Raw genomic sequence first — 23,572 nt, 5'->3', positions numbered from 1 at the left:
ACCATCAGATTTTAATAGCGTCAATTCCCCTTACATGCAAATCACCACGACGACACACAAACGTATACACAGAATATTTTCCTCTTTTTCACTTTTTTGGATTTAAGAATCTCAAAACATAAGAATTTGCAAAGTCTAGATGGATCAAATTTCACACGATTCTAATAGTTCACCGTGTTTGATTCTCGTACAGCACATTATAGTCCCGAAAGTACAGGAACAAGTTCTTAAAATTTCGAACAATTATTAATAATACAAGTTGGAAACGTCTGGAACCAATGGAAAAATTTGTGCTCCCACACATTTTATAAGCTTAAAAACATTCATGAAATATGGTACAGGTGATAAGAATGTAAGCGAAGTTTCAAAACAGACAGATGGTTTCATATTATATTAAGTGTAGTGGTAGGGCCGGTGCTACTGTATGAGAATAGATTGATCAAAACCAAATTCTATTGTGTAATAACATGTTTTAATGACACAATAAAACTATTTTCCATTAATATGTTTTTATTCCTTGCAAATATTAGGGCTATGCTTTAATGTCAAAACTGTAGAATACAACGCACTGTTCATCTGGAAAATACATAAACTGTAAATTAATATATAATACTTAAAATACTAAACATATAATAAATTAGAAATCAAGGAAAGTGCAGAAAATAAAGTCTACTAATTCCAAAAACAGAATTGATTAGATAGGTGGAAGCAGCGACGCAACAGAACAAAGAACTGCAAGAAAGAGGTGCCGCCTTCAATGACTTTCTATGACAGGCCAGCATCTGGATGTTATACACGTGAAGATAACCAGAAATTTAATTTGGCCTGTCTGTTGGTCAGGCTGGAACTCGTCATCAGTATTTGGTGCTGTTTCTCCTGTTGGCTTCTGGCGAGAGGCCAAAAACAGAATGGAAGAATAGAAATGTATGAAAAATATGAATAACTGATTGAATTTTAATTAAGACTATTTACAAAAATTATAACATTGTCGGTGTCTTATCAAAATGCAGCCCGTGTTACTGCAACGATTTATTTTCAGCCCTGCTATATTTCGTGATTTTGGCATATTCTTTATCTATAATTTGCTTACTCATTAATTGCGTATCCGATAAGTCATCACTAACTGAAAAATCTTATAAAATTGGCTAGAATTTTTCAGAAAAACAACAGTTAATAAATTGGAGAACGGAGACACTTACTATTATTATAATAATCGTATACTTTCACAACACTGGACTGCACATTTCCAACAATATAATCTCTTTTCACACGAAAGTCAATACAAACAGGAGACTTATGTGAAACCTGTAAGTTTGCATTTTTCAATTAATATTGTTCACATACAATTATAGTACTTAAAAAATATAACTATATCAAAACATACTTTGTTGCAAAAATAAGAAAATAAAAATGTATTACTGCATAGATTCATACATACATGATCTAAATAAAATATTATGTTTCTGTCTTCTATCTCGTATCTATCAACTGGGCTTTTATAATCATCGATAATCTGAAAAAATGTAAAATTTATATTATTACTCTTGAAAATTATATCATCAAATTATAACTCTTTCTATAGCACTAGATAGTACTTTAAGTTCTAATTTATATATAATTATTAATTCACAACGTGATTTGTATTATTTGACATAAAGCGCATACAGTTTGCTGTCTTTTCAGATCGAAACATTGTACACTTGCTACATACTTAGGGGTAACATGAGATGGCGGTCTGAGCTGCCTACTTTCTATCAAATAACTTTGTAATTATTTCGCTTTAATAGACCAAATAAAAGTAATCAGGCTGCTTGTTTAATATATAATTCTTAAATCCGCTTCACAAACAGATTATGAATGAATAAACTGATCGCCTGTTAGCTGATAGGTAATTTCACTAGCTTTTCATCCTCGAGAAATATTTGTAATTCCCAGTAAGATCAATTTTTCTGAAATGAATTAAACCCAGTGTGCTTTAGTTCTGATATGCAGATGTCCTCACTGTCGGCCTGAATAAATTTACAATGGGCAAGAGAATAGACATACACTAACCGTAGCAATTACTAGTCAGCTCTATATTTTCTATGAACTATGCTTTCTAATAATCTAAGCCATATATTTAGATAACACTTCGGAAATTACGTTTGATTACGATACAAATATACCCAAGAAACAATACAGCATTTCTGTGATCGCAAAGCAATGTCTTTACTTACTTTATCTAAATCTTCTATAACTGGAGTGAATCCGCTGAATATTCCAGCATCAATAATAGTCATGGTGGAATCTTCATTGGAAAGATATCTGCAGAAAGTAAAGTTTAAATTAAAAGTACATTTATTAAAATACAGTAGAGCATCGATTATCCGACCCCGATCAACCGTCACATCGGTTAACCGACCACGTTCTAGTCCGCAAATCCAGATGTTCGCTAGTGATGTGGCGCTACAATATTTGGCTATAGCTCGGCTACTTAGATATTATTTTTGTTAAATATTTGCGTGTTGCCAGTGTAGCTGGCAACCCTGGCTCGACCATGAATGGGAGACCAGCATTTATTTTGTGCAAAATAAAGAAATAATTTTTAACGATACAATAGCAACGATTATTATTTTAAAAAATTTTGTTAGGCTTAAAATCGATGAAAATTCAACGCGAAGTAGCGATATACAGTACTAATATACAAATTACATGGGATATACTAATATACTATACTAATAATGTATTTTTTCATACTTTTCTGTTAATCCGTTTTTTCAGTTTTCCAACTAACCCCAGTCCCAATTGAGTCGGATTTTCGATGCTCTACTGTATTTTCAATATTTAACATTTATAACGCCGAGTTATTTTAACGATATTGCTTATGTAAGCTTTTTATGTAGCTCTAAAGAATAAGCAGAATATCACCGCACCGAATTTCATAGGTGTACTGCTAGTGGCAGAAGGAAAGAATTTTCTGAAAAAAATTTTAGTTGCAAAATTACCTGTATATTCGCATTGTAGAATAAAGAATAGGAAAATAAAGAATGGGAAACCTGTATATTCGCATTGTAGGCATACTGTGTCAAAGAATTAGGCTCAATTTGCGTATAAAATAAGAAAGGTACTTATAATCTACCCGAAACAGATAATATTTATGATATATTACCGGCATGTATACATATTCTACAAGTATTCAATTATATAAATTAAATTATACAGTTTTTCATACTCACTTGCTGCATATTTCAACTTTGAGTGTAAGTTTACTGTGAAAATAACTGCTGAAGCGTTCGGGGCTTGCAGGTACTTCTGGAAGTCCTTTATATTATAATCATTTGTAATTAACAAATAAGAAAAATGATATACAGTACATAAATGCATTTATACACAAATATACGCGATGAAAAACTAAATACAGTTAATTATATAAAAAGGAAAGTAAGAGAATTAATACAGCAAAACCTGTATAATCTGAAATTGCACATTATACTGAACACATTAAATTAAATTTTAAAATGATTTTTAATATTGCAACCTTAAGAAAACTGTAACATATTACCTATTTTATTTTCATTTTCACAATAAATATTGTTTTCCTGTGTTGAGAATTGTTTCTTTACTTCAGAAACATGCACAGTAGTTTCGAACTAATAAAGATAAATAGTCAAGATTAGTCAAAATCACCTGTCATTTACAATTAGTTATTTATCTCATAATTTAAGCTTGAAATTATCTCTTTACGTCAAGTATGTGTTTAAAATGTCTTACTTTACATGTTTGCTTTTCCTTATCTGCTACATTATACCTCATTTTTACTGATAATAATCCAACTCCCTTTCCGCTCACGTTGAAATATAATATTCCACCCAATTTATTGACCTGTACAATAGAATTAAAGTTTTTAAAATATAAAACTAAGTGAAATAAGACACGAGAAGTTGCTGACAATCATGTATGTACTTTTTCGATTCTCCTTTTCCTTAAGGAAAATCGCAAAAGTACAGTACTGTACACGAAAAGAAAAAAGGGGTTAAGTTAAATGAAAAAATAATTAATTACAGAGCTAATAGCCTAAGCGGGATCTAACAAAATAACTTTAAATAATGCTCCATTAAACACGAAATACTAAACAAAAGGTATATATGTAACAGACACCAACCAATTTCCCAATTACTGTAGCTCACCAGTGACGAGTGGGTAAAACCACGAACATTGATAGTGTCAAGGGTTTGCACTAATGGGCTGACAATATAGAGTTTGTCTAATTTATTTCACGTGTTTAACAGCGTAATAGGGGTCGACTGTCACAGAAGAGATTTGCCACGTGTTCCCTTGTCTGATACTACAATCCTTATGACCAGGAAACGATAAAGATTTATGAATTACGGGCACAAGTGATAAAGAAGGATACATTAAACATAAATGAAACTTTTTATAAATATATCGTTTAATTAAAATTAATGCAAAAGTTTTGCTTACCTCCAATTGTTGAAGGACGAAAGCATTGTCATTGTTAATTTGCGTTGTTCTCACTAATTCTTTATTATGACTCGTCGAAATACTGCACGTTAGAGATATGTCTCTGCGTTTAGATGTTATTAAATATTGTGATAGTGCTTGTAATGCAATCACTGTAGACTAAAAATGAGCATAATTAAAATGCATTTAACATAAAAAATATCATATGCCATAAATTAAAATAAATAGTTTTATAATTAATCAATTTTTTAATTTAAGTACCAAACATAATTAGAAAATTCGGTTAATGTTACTTATGGTTCCAAAATGGCGGGTCCTCTCTGATTCCAGCAAATACAAAAAAGGAAACAGTGAGGACACACGTTCTAACCTAACCTAACCTATTCTAATAATTTTGTTGGTAATAATTATGGTAATATTACCATCAAAATTATTAGAATAGGTTAGGTTAGGTTAGAACGTGCGTCCCCACTGTTTCCTTTATTCTATTTGCTAGAATCAGAGACGAGCCACCATTTTGAAACCATAAGTAACATTAACCGAAAATTGTAATAGTTTCTCTCCTTATATTTTATTTATATCATTTAAAAACACCACATAATTGTAATTTTCGGGTATAAATATGCTTTATGCAATTTTATACAAAAAAATTAACACATCACGTGCGCAATATTCATATGCTATGTATTTTAACAGACTTCTATTTAACAGAATTTTCGAGGATTTGTGTACAAAAATTCGAATAATAATTATATAAAATATGTAACTTTACAAAATTTATTGGTCAAAAATCAATTATTTGACATATATAAATCTATTTAAAATTGTATCTTTATAGTGAATATGCAATGAATATACAGTATAAACTTAATGTGCAGAAAAAAATCTACATTTCATATGTATACATTTCCATTTAAATTTAAAATTCTTTAATTATAAAATTATTAGTTTAACTTTCTACTTGATGATAAGACTCTCTTATTTATAAGAATTTTAAAAAGTACTCATAATTACCTGACTAGAAGGGAAGTATCCTCCATCAAGTCGTTGTGTATTCAACCAATTGACAATTGAAAGGGACGTTGACATATCTGGTAATTCGAGCTGAGTCAAAAGACTATACGCAGTAATTTCTATCGATTCAGTTTTCGAAGATCTATCCCAATATCTTTGATTTAATTCTAATCAATATAATTGAAGCGAAATTTATTTCATAACTTCTCCATTTAATACTTAGTTTTTCATTTTATTTTTCAAGTTTCTATAAATTTATTTATTTGTAAATTAATTTACCTTCATCAAATGTTGACATTTTCATAAGTTTTTCGTTTGCTTGATGTTTATTTTGACTGTTTGTTGCTGCGAGTGCGTAAGCGGTTAATGCCATAACATATGGATCATTTACAGATTCATACTGCTTTTCCAAAAATGATTTCGCATTCAGACGGGCATCATTCATATTCTAGGAAAACAATAGTTTAATTTACACTATATATAATAGATCTAATTTAATTTTTTATCTGTAAATGAACAGTATTACACTACTCACTACTGTACTACATTTACACTCTTGCAGTACGGTTAAAACAAATGCAGTCATTGGGACTTTTCCGTCGCTTCCATGCTTTATTATAAAATAATTTATTTTATTGCAAAATTTATGTAAAACTTTTTGAGTTTTTTCGGTAAATATTGTTAAAAATTCACCATTATATCTCTTCTTATAACAGGATGAGAATCCTCGAATGAGCCATCAGAGTTTTGATTAGAAATTATCCATTGCATTCCTTCGCAGATTACATTTTCGTCTATATAAATTAGTTTGCTGGCTTGACAAAATAGTTTCGTAACAAATGACGTTAACCTACAAAAAATAATATTTATATGTTAATTACTGCACAAATAAATATATTTCAGTTATTCTTTATGAGATATTGAGCCTAATTAATCTGATATCAAACGCTTTAGGTGTGAAAACATTGGCAGAACAAATTCCATGTATAACTTTTACTGGCAGAAATTTGAATTGTTCGAATAATACAACATCCCAGCGATTCACCTAGAGTTTGCATCCCAGGATGGCTTTCTGTGGAAAATAGTCATCCATTTAGTGTGAGGCTTGTGAAGAAGATCCAGAAAATTTCACGTGGCCAGCCTATCTCTTGTCGTGAACCTGCTAACTATTACTAGTGTTAGAGGTTTTACACACTTTTCCACTGGTGTGCCTAGTGAGAAAACTAAAAAACCTATCTTATTTACTGTAAAAATTATTCAATCTTAAATTAGATTTTATTATAAAATAGATTCTTTACTTTTACGTGGCATGTTTTAACTATAATTTACAGTTTCTATATTACTACAATTTATTTCGAATGTTTTTATGCAAGACGAAAATGATAATGAGAGGATAAATAAAAAATTACTGGTGTTATACATTGAGAGTATTATAAGTTAAATATTGTGTTGACAATGCTAATTTCTCAATGGCAACTTTCATTTAAATGATAAAAACTTCGATACATTGAGGTTTTTTATTACAATAATTGCAATGGAAGTCTTTACAAATTGTACCAGGTACATCACGACAAAAATTATTTAGATAGTTTATTTGAGTACCATAGTGATTAATTTAAAAAACAATTCTTTTTCTAATTAGCTGTTATATTTGCCAAGTATTGTATTTTTGCCAACCAGTCACGGAGTATATAAAACGACTGTATACTGGCAGGAGGCACTGCAGGATTCGTGCCTCTGCAACTGGCTATCTGCGCAGACATTTCCTACTTATTTTCACGTGTACGTGTCGTGACAATACGCGAATACCTTACACACGACAATAGTAGCATGATAGGAGTTTTTACCGACATCCCTCACGCTATACAAAACCAGGCACGAGAGAGAAGTAGAATCTGTCGCTTGCCAGTAAAAAAATCTTGCTTTCCCAGACATAGCATTGTTTGATTTTTATCTGTATTTTAAATTATCTCTTTATACTGAACGTGCACTCAGTTTATAGTTTTTTTCCTCTGTTTGTAGGATTCAAATATGGCTTCCTCAAGGGCATTTCTCGTAGAGTTTATCGCAATTTTCGTTTTCCGCTCTGTCTAGAAAGCAAAAAACGCAAATTCGAGAAACTCGAAAATAAATTCGTGAGAAGCCGGGGGCACAGGGATGTTCTCTAAATGCCACTAAACGCCTCGAGAAACTTCATAATCTATCATTTGGAAATATTGTGATTATATAATTTCAAGTTTTTCATGCGGTGCTTCATGTAACTTGAAGCACTGCTAACTCTCCTTTCAAATATGAATAATCCAATTGTAACTATGGTGTTAATTAATTTTTTCTGTTTATTTCTATTTAGACAATGCGTTTCATGAATTACACCAAAATAAAAAATGTCAAAGTATTATTATAGGCAAAAAAATTTATTTACCAAATGCTTGAAGGTCTGTGTGTCCAGATAGAGAATGAGCCATCATTTTTTCTAAAAGTTAATGCTCTTCTATATCCTGTAATAAGTAAATTTATATTTAATCAAATCATTCTGTTCATCTATTACAGTTATAAATCACAATGTTCATACCTTTACCCACAAAATCATACAATCTTTCTTCTGTTTTCAAATCAATTTTTCCTCTACTTTTCAAGAAATTTAAAGTGTATAGAGTTGGACCTAAGTAAGTCATTGTTTGCTCGCAACAGCCAGTGGGCATTCTAATTAAGTCTTTTGGATCGTGTACTACTGTTTGTACTGTTGGTCCATATTCAGTACCTGAAATTAATCAAATTATATTTATTACCATTCTGGATTACTGAGTGTTTCATTGAAATCTTTTTCTACATTTTATGCAAAATGCAGAAAACAGAAATTTTCTTGTATCACATCTAAATGACGAAGGTGGTAAAATTACATCTTACCAATTAAAGATATAACGGCCATCTCGGTTCCAGGAATATACGTTTTGCCAGGATTAAGACTAAATTTGATCTCTTGTAGCTGCTTCGATGTATCTATAATATCTAATTTATATAATAAATTAATTAATTAACATAAATTTTTATTTATTTTAAATAATTTAACATTAAATATTTAAACAAATATACCTTCATCGAAACATTTAACCTATAAATTAATTATTTACAAGTTATACTGAATCTCAATAACGGCCATTTCTAAACAGCGGGCACCATATGACGTGACACAGCTTGGCCTCTGTGGCCCTTGTGCCAAAAAACCTTAACTAACCTTACCTAACCATCTAAACAAAGCGGCCGGATGGCCGAGCGGTCAAGGTGGCAGCCCGCCGCTCTGGGGGACCCGGGATCGAATCCGACCGGGTCGAGAAATCCCCAGGAATTTTTCGGGGGGTGGTCCGTTCGGATGTGTCGGGCCCCGTCCCTCACCACCCGGTCGCCCCATTGTGGGCCTGGCCGAACCCATAATGGGCCTACTAAAAGAGGCCCTCTTACTGCCCACAGGGCGGAAAGAGTTAAAAAAACCCATCTAAACAGCGGACATTTTTCAGGAACAATTTTTTATATGAAATACATACAAAATAACCGCCAACAACTGTGATGTTATATGTTTGAGTGGCCGTTGTTTGGAGGTTTGACTGTATATACAAGAAATAAGCATAAACTCAGATAATTTTTTACGTCCAAATATATGTCCGGCATATATATTTTAAAATTATTACTTAATAAAATAAACAATTATTAATATTAATATGAAAGATATTCTATAATAATATAGTTATTAATAGCATATAAATATACTTAGAATAAAATACAAATATATTTAATATACACCTGATAAAACATCAGAAACGATGTTTCTTCTTTTCCTTTTTTGTTGGTTTGTTGGATCTAAACTGGTGACAAAATCCATTTCTTCAGTAACACCTTCAGCCTGACAATGTTTATGACAAAGTTATTTTTTAATAATTTTTGCATGTTTTTATAAATAAGCAAGTCGTATAAATAATTCGATAAAATCACATTGTAAGTTACGTTAATCTATCATTACTAATGAATTTAATCCTAGTTTTCAATGCACTTGATTTCCCTTCCAAATCGTATTAATTTCTTTAATAAAATTTTTGCTTAATGTTACCTATGAATCCAAGATGGCGGCTCGTCTCTGATTCCAGCGAATAGAAGAAAAGAAACAGTGGGGACGCAAGTTCTAACCTAACCTATTCTAATAAATTACCATAATTATTGCCAACAAAATTATTAGAATAGGTTAGGTTAGGTTAAGTTAGAACGTGTGTCCTCACTGTTTCTTTTCTTCTATTCGCTGGAATCAGAGACGAGCCGCCATTTTGGAACTATAGGTAACATTAACCAACTTTTTTGCATAACAGACAAATCATGTATGTTTCTCTTTCTTTATTTTTCATTCTATGAAAAATCTATGGTAAGAATTTTGTAAGTACTTTCAACTTTTCAGTCCATTAGTATGCATACCATTATGACAATATGATTTCCCTCCTTCGCTCTCTGAAAGCAAATGATGATTTTTTTTCCAGCTCACAAACAAATGAACCACATCCCGCTATTCCTCTGATGCTGTCAGAAAAAGAAGCATAATCCATGTCACAATATCACGCAATTTGAATGCTTTATTGTAAAGAGTACAAGTGATGCTAATTAGTCATTAACAAGTAGTTACTCCGTAAGCAAACAAATATAACTATACCATACAGATCACCCTCGTATTATATTGATGTTACATTGAATTGCTGAAATTGCTAACTAATGGTATTGAGAACTTCAAAATTCAAATAAACCAGCATTTAAAGCTTAATTTGTAAGTAAACGCCTTATACATTCTATTCTGACATGTGAATAGAATATTTTGTTTTACGCTATATTTGTGCAATTTGAGGACAAAAATGTCTTACCACTACATGTAATTTTCTGACCACAATATCTCCTCCATAAGGACTTAGAGCCACAACACGAATGAAATAATCCTGAGCCACTATTGGAACAATTGAAAAGTGCACTGTTCCTGTAGAATGAGGTTCGATTGTGATTCTCTTTCGTTCGCTTTTCTCTCCTTCTTTTACTCCAGAACGTAGATTCTTCAGTCCATACATATGGACAGTCACCTAAAATGAAAATTCACGTATTTATGACGTAACAACACGTGCTAGTTAAACATACGTGAAAAATACATTTTAAAGTATGAAACTAAAAAATTGGATTTAAATTCTATATAAAAATTGGAATTTCTTAATAAAATAACATATCAAATTAGAAGTTTAAAACTGATTATTTAAGAGGTTTTAACTTGTTTCTCATTCATTGTTATTCTGAAGAACACCAGTAGTTGGTAGTCAATTCGTACATCATCAAACAGCTATGAAATAGAGTTTTCTGGCTTTTCTTTACATGTTTGCACCTATAGAATTACCATTTTTCCATAGAAAATTCTCTCAGCACAAATCCTCTCATCATTGGCATTGGGGATTTTGAATTGATCAACGAGTGGACCGGACGGTGTTTTCCTGTTTTTCTTCACTTGTCTAACACCTAAAAAGGGGTTAATTTTACGTGGAAAGTTTTACTTACTGGCATTTTCTGTGGAAAGTAGTTAAATACATTTGCTTGAAGATCCAATTGTTCGTTGCGTACAAGAGAATATGGAATATTAAGTTGAAGAAAAAAGTTTTTAAATGATTTCATTTCTTTGACATTGGTAACACACATTCCCCATTGGGGTGATACACTAACAGCTTGTATCATCCATGTCGTGATGCTGTCTGGTAATTTTGTATTCACCACTGAAATTCCATTATGCCTGTAAGAAAACTTTTTATCGTCAGTAATACTCTTCAATATAATATGGGGGCAGTGCTTTGTAAAATTACTTTAATAGAAGGATATACTCAAAATAGTAGTTATGCACTTTGCTTATGCAGCTGTTAAAACCGCTTTACTAGACACTTTAATTATTAATTATAATTTTAATGAAATAAATATTACTTAAAGATTAAGTGGAATTGAGCTTTCCGCAATTTTCATGATTTATCGCAATCACTTGTATTGTTTCTCAGATTGGTTCTAGCCAATTTTGCAATGAAACTCGAATACCTCAAACAATATGAATTGTATATTTGTGTTGAAATATGTGCATTGTTTTCAGTTGAGTGTTTTCGAGTGACTGACAATGTTGTTCGCACTGAAAATAGTTAATAATTTTCAGATGTTGCCTATTAGTGAACGAATAGATAAATTATTAAAAATTGTCGTGGGTACGTGCCTCACTAACAGGATAGCAACCAAAGTTATCTAGTTGTTCTTCGTGTACGTAACATGTAAATGGGGTCTATTTTCCCACAGTATCCATCAAACAACTATCTTTGCTGATGCCCGCATGTTGCATTTCTCATTTCATCGATCTAATCGGATATACAGATTTCGAATGGTTTTATATGTAATATTAATGGGAAAGATCGTCAAGCAGTTCTCATTGGTAATAGCTGATCCAGAGATCATTAGAGGAAGAACAGTAAAGAAACAACATGCTGTGAGAATCGAATATACGATTAATTTGTTTTTCTAAAATCTAAAACTCGATGTAATATTTTGTGTTAAATTGTGCAGTTTTCCACATTTTCAGCGAAATTTGGGGAGAAGTAACGCTTCCTTTTCCAACCGTTTACTTCCTAAGACAATTACTATCCCATCCGATGACTAAACTCCTAACTCGATACATCGTCAGATGACCACAATTCGAACTCTTCATTGGAGAAAATTTCTGTATTTAAGGGTTTTACGCGCTTGATTCGAGGTGAATTCGGCCATTCCAGCCAGTTCTCCAGAACATTAGTATGGTATGTGCCTAGTCTCCTCTGACTTCTCGACCTCCGCCTCTCGTACGAGTCATCAAAGAAAGCAAGATTAACTATTATATTCAGAGGTATTGTGTCGAACTTTATATACTCTCTCTCTCTCTCTCTCTCTCGAAGATTAGAGAATTTAGGAGTCGTTTATCTTTTAGATATTATAAACTCTTGTATTTTATTTTAGTTATCTTTATTAAATTTTGTGGTTTATTTATTAAAATGGTCTCGATGTCAGTTCAATCGAAATCAGAGGCCTATCGATTGATCTACAGTCTCCCCAATCACAAGAAGTCGAGCCCTCCTTTTTGAACGAATAAATTTTAATAGGACGAGTGTATCCTAACTGGTGTGAAGTTCTGAAATCAGCAGGGATCTCCCAATCCCATGACAAATTCTAACTTATAGCCATCCAGTAACAAAGTGGGCGGTTTTACCGAAAGTTGCCGATTATCCGGGAATTCTAGTAAGGTATTGTGAGAATCTGGGGTCAATAAGACCCCGGATTCTCACAATTTCCTTACTAAAATTTTTAATACGTGAGGTACCAAGGGTAAAGCTACATACGCCTTACTTCAAATTATTGTTTTATAAAATACTTTAAAATGACTTTCAAGATCTGCTAATAGTTAAGGCCATTATATAATCACCTTACACAGTAAACATGTCTAAATAAATATCACCATATTCTTTAAATTTATTAACATATTTTTAAATTACTAAATTTACTACCGTATTACTCTTATGATTTGATGTAAATTTAATATAATTTATCATAAACTTGAAACCTCAGGTTTCCGAAAATATAAGATGAATAATCAGTTAACACAAACATATAACAATATATTAAAAACGTGTAAAACCAATTTGGAACAAACACATATAGTTTTGCGATATTAAACAATAGTCAAAGATATTCTCTATTAACTGAATTTTTGGCTATACAGTCAAAGCTGTTTTTATGCGGTGGATAGGGACCACATAAAAAACGCATAAAAAAATCGCACGAAACTTCACGAATGGCTATAAAAAATAGTTTTCGCAACACAATTAAACAAATATTTTTTTATGCGGTCTATAGGGTCAATAGGGACCGCATAAAAAAAGTTTCACATAGAAAATAACTCAAAACCGTACGAAATAGAATTTATTGACAACAGATGTCAGCACTTGACTGCATCGTCTCGTCTATTGTCTGTTTTACATATTTTCGTCCAGGTGGTGTTTTGTTGACTTAAAAAATAAATTATTTCATTTTTTGCATATTCATGCAATAATATTACTATAATAAGTTCATTTATGCTATAATAAGTTTATTTAGCTATAATAAGTCAACGTGAGACATGACCAATCGCACGAGACTAGTCGCCAACTATACCGCACAAATAAAAAATCGCACAAAAAAACCGCACAAATAAAAAATCGCATTAAAAAATCGCACAAATAAAAAACCGCACAAAAAAAGACCGCATAAGAACAGGTTTGACTGTACTATGTTAAATTAAGTTTATTTTATGCCTTAGTCAGTTAGTATCTTCACTTAACCTTAATTATTTTATGAAAGTTTTCGTAATATAAATTAAATTAACGAGATAAATAAAATAAAATACCCAATTTCGTAATCTTCGAATAACCAAGTTTCTCTGAAATCACTTCGAACTGATATTTCATCTTCCATGCTTTCATCAATATCATCATAATCAAATTCAAAGCCGTCAAAGTAAGGGTCGACAGCATCTTCATCCTTCTCTTTGAAGTGATCAATTATTTTCAAATGATTACTTACTAAAAATTTTAGAGTTCAATATTCAGTTTCATTTAACAATAATGAATTGTAGATTTTAAAGTATTTTACCTATACTTTCATCACTCGTACTTTCTACTTTGAAATTTCCAAAAAGTAGTAAACCAGAATCAGAAAGGATATTTAGAGAATTTTTTCCATCTCCTAATCCAGAGCCATAATCAGATGTCGTTATTGTTTGGAATAACTGTATAATTAGATAAACTGGTTAAAATTTTATTTACTACCAATTAATTATTTATTAAATTACAAAGAATTTGATGATACAAGGTGTTTTTTTGGTTAAAGTTTATCTAGGGAACCCCAATGGCTTCGCTTCCGGTTGCCATTTTGTTTACTGTACTACCCACGCGTACTATGTTCAAAAACTTATGCAAATTAGTTAGTATTTAGAATTTATTAAAAAAATAATTATTACATTAGTAAAAAAATAAATGTTTTACGATTATTTTACAAGTTCAGCTAACTGTGAAATAAAACAAACTTTTACTCACATGTTTGACGCTCTGTCATACATTTCCTTTTTGTTTTTTTCTCACTTTTGTTTGATTTACGATCCTTATCGCTAATTTTTCTCTATTTACTTGATATTTTTACACGTTTTTTAGTTTCGCCACACGAATGCGCCTGTTTTTTTTACCTTCTTACACTCGTCGCTTTGTGGAGCAGCTGGAACAGACTCCGGTTCTTTCCATTTCGGCTCAATTCCAGACCCGGGATAAATAAAGCTCAAATGTTTTATAAAAATTTGAAAACGTTTCCCTGCAGATTTCAATTGCCATTTGTGATATTTCTTATACATAAAAGAATACCGATAGGATTCTGACAATTCCTCCGTATAATGAACCGGAAGATGTTTCCTGTTTTTTAAAACCCCCCATAATCATTCGATTTTCTGAGTGTTGGCTCCTGTTTTCGGATCCACGAAATTTTTCGTATGATTTACAGTTAAATGATCTATATCCAAACCTTCTAAATCATTTATACTGTTGTAACCTTTCCACTCATCTGTAATCACTGTGCTGCCTGAATTAACAAACTTTGAAATCACCCAATTCAGAGTATGTTCATTTCTATTGTTTACTTGGCATATAAAACAGGTGTCGTCATCTCTGCATACACCTCCTACAACCCACCTCGTCCCCTTCAATTTTCTACCTTTCTCATATTTTCTTTTTGCAATTGCTGTTTCATCTATTTCCACAACTTTATTTATCCCGCCAATCTTAAAAGTACATAGGTTATTAATAGAAACCATGATAACAAAACGTAAAAAGTTTGCCCAATCAACTGCTGTTTTTTGGAGATTCCTGAAGCTCCAGCAGCAATAGTTAGCGAACACTCTAAACACAATAGGTGCCAGATAAATGACAAAATACTCTCCCACGACAAACGACCACATTTCCCTTTAAAGGTTCCTTGGAATGCTGAATAATTTGTCTTGCAAACATTACATCGCATCGATAGAGTACCCAAGTAGTACCCAAATTCGCCGGTAGGGATGGATTTGGCGCTGTTGTAGCGAAATTATCTGCTCTATACATTAATTTACGAGGTTTTCCACATTTGTTGCATACATCTTCTACATGTTGCAAATTCAAGAATATTGCAAATTTCACATCACTCGGTATTTTCTTATCTATTGCCAAATCATGGAAACCAGAGTACGTTAATTGAAAGAATTGTCCAGAGGTACAATTAATCAAAAAATTTTCCGAATTAATGCCTGCGGTAGCCATTATCTCACCAAAAAAAATACTTCTGACAACAAATATGAATATGATAAAATTATTAAATTTGCTGCACATTGCATCATTAAAACTACAGGGAATAGAAACTTACCTATTTACTATTAAAAATAACAGAAAGTAGCACTTTTTCTTCAAAAATGTTTAACTGGTCAAAAAAGCACACGCAGGAGTCTTACTGTAATGAAAAACAAGAAATTTACATACGATAGCGTTACTTAAAAATTGCGCCACCTACAATGAATTTCTAATATCACCTGCCGTCGAGATTATCGGAAGCGCAACCATTGGGGTTCCCTAGGTAAATTTTAATATTTTTTTTAAACTGACGGTACTCAGAGAGATCTGTAGAGCAATCTGACAGCCAGACTGTCGCCGAATTTGGGAGAGTGACTAAGGACGACATGGCAAAGAAATTCTGCGAAGAAAAAAGTAGTACCCAAATTCGCCGGTAGGGATGGATTTGGCGCTGTTGTAGCGAAACAGTTAAGAATTTGTTGAAGGTTCACAGACTGCACTTGTTGAAGGTTCACAGGGGACCGTTGCTGGTAGTTAGCAGCGCCTGGGGAGTGGCACGACAATTGACGCCTTCGACGGTATGGCAAGTTCTGCGAGAAGTTCTCAAGTTCTATCCATACAAGATAAGCCACCTGCAAGAATTAAAACCAAACGATAATGCTACACGGTTGACATTTGCTCTAACATTTCTTGCTGTTTCACTGCAACAGCGCCAAATCCACCCCTACCGGCGAATTTTGGTACTACTTTTTTCTTCGCGGAATCTCTTTCCCATGTCGTCCTTAGTCACTCTCCCAAATTTAGCGACAGTCCGGCTGTTAGATTGCTCTACAGATGTCTCTGAGTACAGTAAGTTTAAAAAAAAACACCCTGTATAATCCGGATGGCCGAGCGTTTAGGGTAGAAACCAACCGCTCCGGGGGACCCTAATCAAATTCATACCCCAAGAATTTTTATCTGGAAATGTAAGGCCCTATCCCTTGCCTCCTGCCTAATTGTGGGCCTCGATGAACCTATAAGGGGGTTTCTAGAAAGGACCACAAGACAGAAAGATTTTTTTAAAAAGTACTGTTCCTAACTTTTTCTTTTGTAAGCCTATGCTCGTTCTTCAGAGCATATACTGCTTTATCCACTGCAAGCAGTCCTATTTTAGTCTTTGGTTCTCCTTTCAATATGAATTTTCCATCTCTGCCTGGCTCAACTGTTGGAAAATCGGGATTTATGATGACCTGGTAAGAGAAAAATTTTAACTTGTTACCAATTACATGAAATAACTATCGTTAAACTACAACAAAAAGTAGTGTTAAACAATATGTTAATAAACCTATAAAGGACCATTGCATTCCATCAAACTCAACTAATTGGTTACACAATAAGACAACAAGTTACTTTTTGCTAATAAATTGCCGGTTATATCTGATAATTTTCAAAATTAATTATATAAGGATCAAAATTTCATATATAATTTATAAAGAATGAATGCAACATTATACAATATCTACGTTTCTTGCTGTAATAGGTTCAACAAAACAAATTTATTTAATTTTCAATGGTACATTTATTTATTTCAATTTATATTATTCACAAATTTAAGATTTTTACCTCTGATTTTGGTTCACATTTTGCTTCTACTTCAATTCTCATCGAATCAACCAATAGCTCTTTATTCATTAAAGTAAATACGATAACTCTTGCAACTGGTGACATTTCGTTCGTAATGATAAATTCCAATTGCTTCTGATGCGATTTTCCTGTATGTAAATGTCTCATAAGTTGAATTCTTCCACGAGCCATGACCTGTTAATAATGTGAAACTCAATTTTAATGAATTCTGAATTCATTGCACTTATAGTTTTTGTATATATTGTAATAAATTTAATAACAAAATCAGTACAAGACAGCAAATGTTCATGGTTTCAGTTCCAGATATGTCGAGCCCCGTCATTTGCCATTATGGACATTGCCATACCACGATCAGTATGGAAAGGATCCTTAGGAAACAGTTAAAAATTGAAAGACATTTTCATGAAAATGACCCCAATTTAAATGTCAAACACTTAAAATTAGGGCCAACTTCTTATAAATATCTCGACAGGCATCCCTTTTGGTATACCCCCAGCTTGTTTCTCTGCCTTACTCTACCAATCTTGAAAGATTATTATAAGAGGTTTTACGAAAATTCAATTGTGTTTACTTACTATGTAAAATAAATTTTCAAATCGATCTGGTGGATGAGTAAAAACTGTTGCAACAAAGTTTTCTCCAATCTGTACAGAAGATATTTGACATATAATAAACCTACTTCAATTATTTAAAAAGACCTATTTACGTAACAAATATTTTACAATGGTAAAGACTTTTACGTACTTTCAGTTTCCTCGTTGACTCCGTTCTCGAAATCGCAATGAAATTATCAGAAAGAAATTTATGTGTTTGGCGTGTTCGAGAAGCTTGCTGTCCACTTTTATATCTGTTATCGTTTGTTGTCACCTGATAAAGTTTAAAATATTATATAATTATAACCAATGGCCTGCCCTGGGATGTTTCCGGCGGTTCATGTGATAAAACCCTTTGCGCCCTTTTTCAATTATAACATTTTATATTAACGTTATCTGTAGTTGACCTGTTTAGGACACCAGCATACGCATACGTATCCCGGGTGTTTTATTTATAAAGGACTGTGTCAGGTTCCATTTTTTAACTATTATAAGATCATGATTTTGAACCTGAGAAAATCCATGAAGAACGTGGTAAAATTTCTGATACAGCCCTTATGGCACAGGAAGAATTAAAATTACATTAAGGAAAATCATGCTTATTTCTCTGTATTAAGTGAAATTAAAATATTAAACAGAATATAGAAAGGACTTACAGTCACTTTCAGATATTTAACATCCGATGGTGGAGTGACATAGAAAATGACGCGACCATTTTTATTACTTTTATGTTTTGGCTCCGGTACATTTACATCTCTGTTATTGGAATCTGTAACTTTAACAGAAGCGGGAATATTCGCCGCTGGCTTACCATTTAGGTACAGGATATCAGCCTGAAATGTACAATTTCAGAAGGGTTTTAATAAATATCTGTTGGATAATGGCTAAAGAAATATTCCTTTCAATACACTATTTTTCTGCACTCACCACTATTACATACACTACTCCTGGTTTATAGTAGTTCTGCATGTGCAAAAGAGATATAAGGTATGGAGATGAAACGAATTTAATACGTTCCTCCTTCGCATTTTCTGTTATTCCTGTTGCTTCATCAGTGACAGACACATTAATGGATAATTCACCGTTCTCTGGAAAATCTTCAAGTTTTGCTTCTTTTAAAAGTTCTGCAGCAGGTAGTGAAATCTTTGCTTCTCCATCTTTGACCTCAAAAGCATAAAGTACTATATAATACTCTTAAGTTTATAAAATCTATATGATTAAATTTAAATACAGTAGAATGAATATTTAACTATTTTCTTATTTATGTAGTCAAACAGAAAAGAGTACATTTCAATTTATGAAGGGGCATAATTAAGAAATGAATTCATTTTAATGGTATGATTTATAATGATAAATGAAATAACACAATAATTCACTCACTGTAACAGTTTTAATTCCTGCTTGTAGTTTCTTGTAATCTTGCGTCACAATGGTTAATTTACACAATGCATTTCCATTAACTTTCTTTCCATAAACATACCTGTAAATAATGCAAGTCACATTAAATTTTTCGCTAGTCGTATGTCCTACAAAGATCATTTTGTAATATTACATAAGGGCAGAGCAATAAATAATTCGGGTTAATGCCCCAGCAGGTTATTTATTGATCCAGCATTACACGAAGAGATATTCATACTAGGAGATTCAAAGAACAGCGAAAATACATTTTAAGATTCAAAATTATTGAAAATAATTTATATTTTTACACGTTATTGACTTTGTCACACTTACTCAGCCTGTGCAGTAATATCAATTTTTTCATCTTTAGACAAAATCGCATTTGGCACTCGAAGCTTCACCGCAAATGTTGGTAATGCTAAAATTGTATAGAAAAAAATCGGTTAATGTTACCTATGGTTCCAAAATGGCGGCGAATAGAAGAAAGGAAACTGTGGGGAAGCACGTTCTAACCTAACCTAACCTATTCTAATAAATTACCATAATTGTTACCAACAAAATTATTAGAATAGGTTAGGTTAGGTTAGAACGTGTCCCCCCACTGTTTCCTTTCTTCTATTTGCTGGAATCAGAGACGAGCCGCCATTTTGGAACCATAGGTAACATTAACCCAAATTTCATATAATTTATATTTCTTAAACTGGAAAAGGTGATCCAAAATTCAGTTAACCGTTCTTTACAGAATGCACAATACAACACGTTGATGAGGCCCTAAACCGCCTGAGTGACGAGTAGTTTTATCGACCTAGCTACTGATGGGCTAATAAATAAGGAAGTATTTGTGTGCGGTGAACTGACGTTCGGGTCACTTCGTATAAACTAAGTATTAATTTCTCTTACTGTATTCTTCGACATGAAATGACACAGACGTTTTTCTCTGAAACTATGTTTTATCCAATTAGATACAATTATATGCAGGTTATTACACATGTTTACATGAACAACAGTTACTTGAATTCCGTGTGAAGCTTCTATTCTCCATTGCCCTAACATGGATAAGGGTGGAAAGGTGAAATTCATTTTAGGAAACTGACCAGAGGATTGCTTCCATGGCTCTATAAAAAGGGTTTCTTGAACAATAATTCCTTGAGGATTCTAAAATCAAACGGAATTACATTAAAACAAAATAAGTTACATATAATACAATATCCTTATAAGATAAATTAACAATTAATTTCCAGTTACGTGTACATTTTATCAACGTTTACTGTATTCCTTTAGTAAGTATATTTTACTCATATTTATGAAGTTAACAACTTTCTAAATCCTTAACTGACATATTTCTAATCAGTAATTAAATTTGACATTATAATTAAGTTTTCAAAGGTATGTCTTTTCTTTGTAATCGGTTTTATTTCGTTTAGATAAAGCAAACCAAGACGTAAGCTAAGGAATACCTCCCTAGAGAGGTTTTAATGAAAAACTGACTTCTATTCAGGTGTTAGATACGTGAAGAAAAAGTTATGAATTCCAGTTCATTGTTCTGGTGCAAACCCGTAACCAACTGCTGGTTATTATAACCGCTTCAACACTAGATGTAAAGTTTGTACCCCACGACAACTAGTAGTTTGTCGGTGTTTCCTCACCTACCTAACACCAAAATAAGGACTACTTTCCTATAGAAAGTCCTCGTTGCAACGTGTTGCGTTGCATTCTTTCATCCATTAGGTATAATTACTTGTATTTTATTTAAGTCTCTAAGTTTCTGTTTTTTAACTACATTAATTTTTGAATAATACCTTTATCTGCACTCGAACTTTCTTGTTATCAGGTAGCAGCTTCTCGTTTAGTACAATAATTCGAATTTGTACTATAAATTAACAAATTAATTAGATTCAACTCTGGTATTTAATAAAATAAATTTACAGCATTGATTATCACGTTACTTAATCTAGAAACTTTATATTCTTTAAGAATTACCTGTTTGCTGTGGGTTATAAATTGGTTTATCCGTTTGAAGAAAAACATATCCTTTACTATAGGCAACGGGTACTTTAATAATTCTGTTAAACTTGTCTCCTATTGTTGCTTCGACATAAACACGCAAAAAAAATCTATAAAAGATATTCGTCTCCATATGCTTTAAAAGTTCATTAGAAGGCAAATTAAACTCCATAAAAACTGGAACTCCTGTAAGGTGAAAATTTCATTTACTTATTGTTATGCTTGAAATATAAGATTTCATAGTATGCCACCATATTTAACAGAAGATACTAAGATATAATCAGTGCTGTAATTGGACTTGTGACACTATCGTGTAAAAAACCTTTTCCTCTTTTAAAATGGAGGTTTAAGAGATAAATGTTTTGGCTTCCGTGTAAATCTAATCCTGGTGATATGGCACATTCTCTTACATTTAGGACTTATTCTGAGTTTGGACGGATCTACAATGGGAAGATCCAGTGCAGAGATATTGGGCCTGGCATATATGGAATGTTTCGAATGACATATTGTTCTTCATTTATGTTTATTCCATAAAGATGTCAATTTATTAAAATGATACATAAGGTTAAAGATATATCCGTTCAAAACACTTACTTCACACAATGTCACACAAGCTCTCAACATATTACAGCGTGTGAAAAACATTAAATTTTTAAAAATAACTACATATTTATAAGTATTTTTGATTTTATAATTACCATTTTTTAAAGCAACTCTCTTAGACGAAAAAACTTTTGTCATTCCAGGATAGTCCTTTATTGTTACGTCTATTACTTCATTGTCAGGAACATTATACGCTACTATGGATATTCTTTCGTTTGTATCTAAAGATAATTTTTGAGGAGCTGCAATAAAAATTCTCCTAAAAATATTAAAATTAAAATTATCAGAAAGTTCATCCGTATACTTTCAGTTACTGTAAAATTATTTTGCATTCGTCACATCTTACCCCTCGTATTCTCTTGGCCTATTATCGTTATTATTATTATTCCTCGGACACGTAAGCACAGAAGGAACGAATAAAAGCAGAAAAAACTTTCTAAAACGATAAAAATATTTTAATAATTTTAAATAAAATCTTTGTGATACTTAAAATATAGTTTCATATGTCTTCAGACATTATACATAATGCTGTATACAGAGAAGTTAATTAGAAATTTATTGAAGCAACTTGCATAGTATGTAATTAATACTCGGACATAAAATCAGCTTAGTTATTTTTTCATTTTAATGCACTTAGAAGCCTTGATATCCATACCCATTATAAATTAGCTCAAAGCTCCTAAGAAATTCTAAAATGAAGCCTGTATTCGATGTTAAGTCTCAGAGCGTTAGTCTGACCCCTTAACTACGAAAAGTAGATAATATACTCATGCATAGGGGTTTTCTGTCGTACACGGTTCAAATTCCACTATATTACTGAAGATACAACATATAAAGTCACCGACCAACGGACTGGGCACGAACCCATAGTCATTTAAGTGTTACACATGTGAAGAAATTAGCATTTATCTACGTATATTACATCTAAATAATGGCTAATTTCCCTTATAATATTCACTCTCTTCTTAGCAGATCGCCCAAGAGCTGCAATTTTATCATTAAATATATTCTGCAGAAGTGTTTTATTACGTAGAGTGATAACCTTTAACAATACAGCTAAAAGTATTTACTTAAAATTCAATACAATAATACAATTAAATACAATTTAAATACCTTGCTTAATACATACCAATTTCAATTGAAATGAAAATGATATATTAAAAATAATAATTACTTACAATAAATTGCCATTACAGGTGTTATACTTCTGCAGCTTCATCTCATTCTGTGATAAAGTATCATGTCTGTAAAATAATTTCCTGTCGACACGTTTTATGTATTATTAAAATAATGACATCACAACAAAAGAATATGATAGGATGTCATAAGTACAATAAAATATTTCCAGTTAGGATGTAATTATTTTATCGTTTATTGTGATAAATTATAAGTGATAAGCTATATTAAACACCCTTTGTTTATGAGTATAAAGAAAAATTTTACGAATTGAAGTGTCTTATATAT

General features: G+C 32.0%; 1 protein-coding gene across 1 annotated transcript; it reads right to left on the bottom strand.

Annotated features, from left to right (window-relative positions):
• Positions 1 to 532: 532 nt before the first annotated feature.
• LOC136989431 (venom factor-like) lies at positions 533 to 23,312 on the bottom strand. The gene is made up of 35 exons (XM_067287574.1): positions 23,287 to 23,312; positions 22,455 to 22,544; positions 22,204 to 22,367; positions 21,482 to 21,691; positions 21,301 to 21,371; positions 20,513 to 20,656; positions 20,402 to 20,444; positions 19,835 to 19,919; positions 19,484 to 19,583; positions 19,031 to 19,267; positions 18,760 to 18,936; positions 18,255 to 18,377; positions 18,086 to 18,154; positions 17,490 to 17,684; positions 16,967 to 17,116; positions 14,173 to 14,308; positions 13,928 to 14,102; positions 11,044 to 11,272; positions 10,371 to 10,580; positions 9,274 to 9,373; positions 8,383 to 8,484; positions 8,048 to 8,236; positions 7,898 to 7,973; positions 6,169 to 6,325; positions 6,002 to 6,085; positions 5,755 to 5,923; positions 5,476 to 5,642; positions 4,462 to 4,620; positions 3,751 to 3,861; positions 3,542 to 3,629; positions 3,216 to 3,300; positions 2,217 to 2,304; positions 1,439 to 1,513; positions 1,200 to 1,305; positions 533 to 576 (listed from the first exon to the last, which is right to left on the bottom strand). The coding sequence occupies exons 3-35, from the start codon at positions 22,244 to 22,246 to the stop codon at positions 533 to 535; spliced, it is 4,197 nt and encodes a 1,398-aa protein (XP_067143675.1). The 5' UTR covers positions 22,247 to 22,367; positions 22,455 to 22,544; positions 23,287 to 23,312.
• Positions 23,313 to 23,572: the final 260 nt, after the last annotated feature.

Source organism: Centruroides vittatus, unplaced genomic scaffold, assembly GCF_030686945.1.
Source record: "Centruroides vittatus isolate TY-2023 unplaced genomic scaffold, ASM3068694v2 contig_1295, whole genome shotgun sequence".
Lineage (NCBI taxonomy): Eukaryota > Metazoa > Arthropoda > Arachnida > Scorpiones > Buthidae > Centruroides > Centruroides vittatus.
The sequence above is the reverse complement of the archived record's forward strand: the minus strand, read 5'-3'. Positions and strand labels throughout refer to the sequence as shown.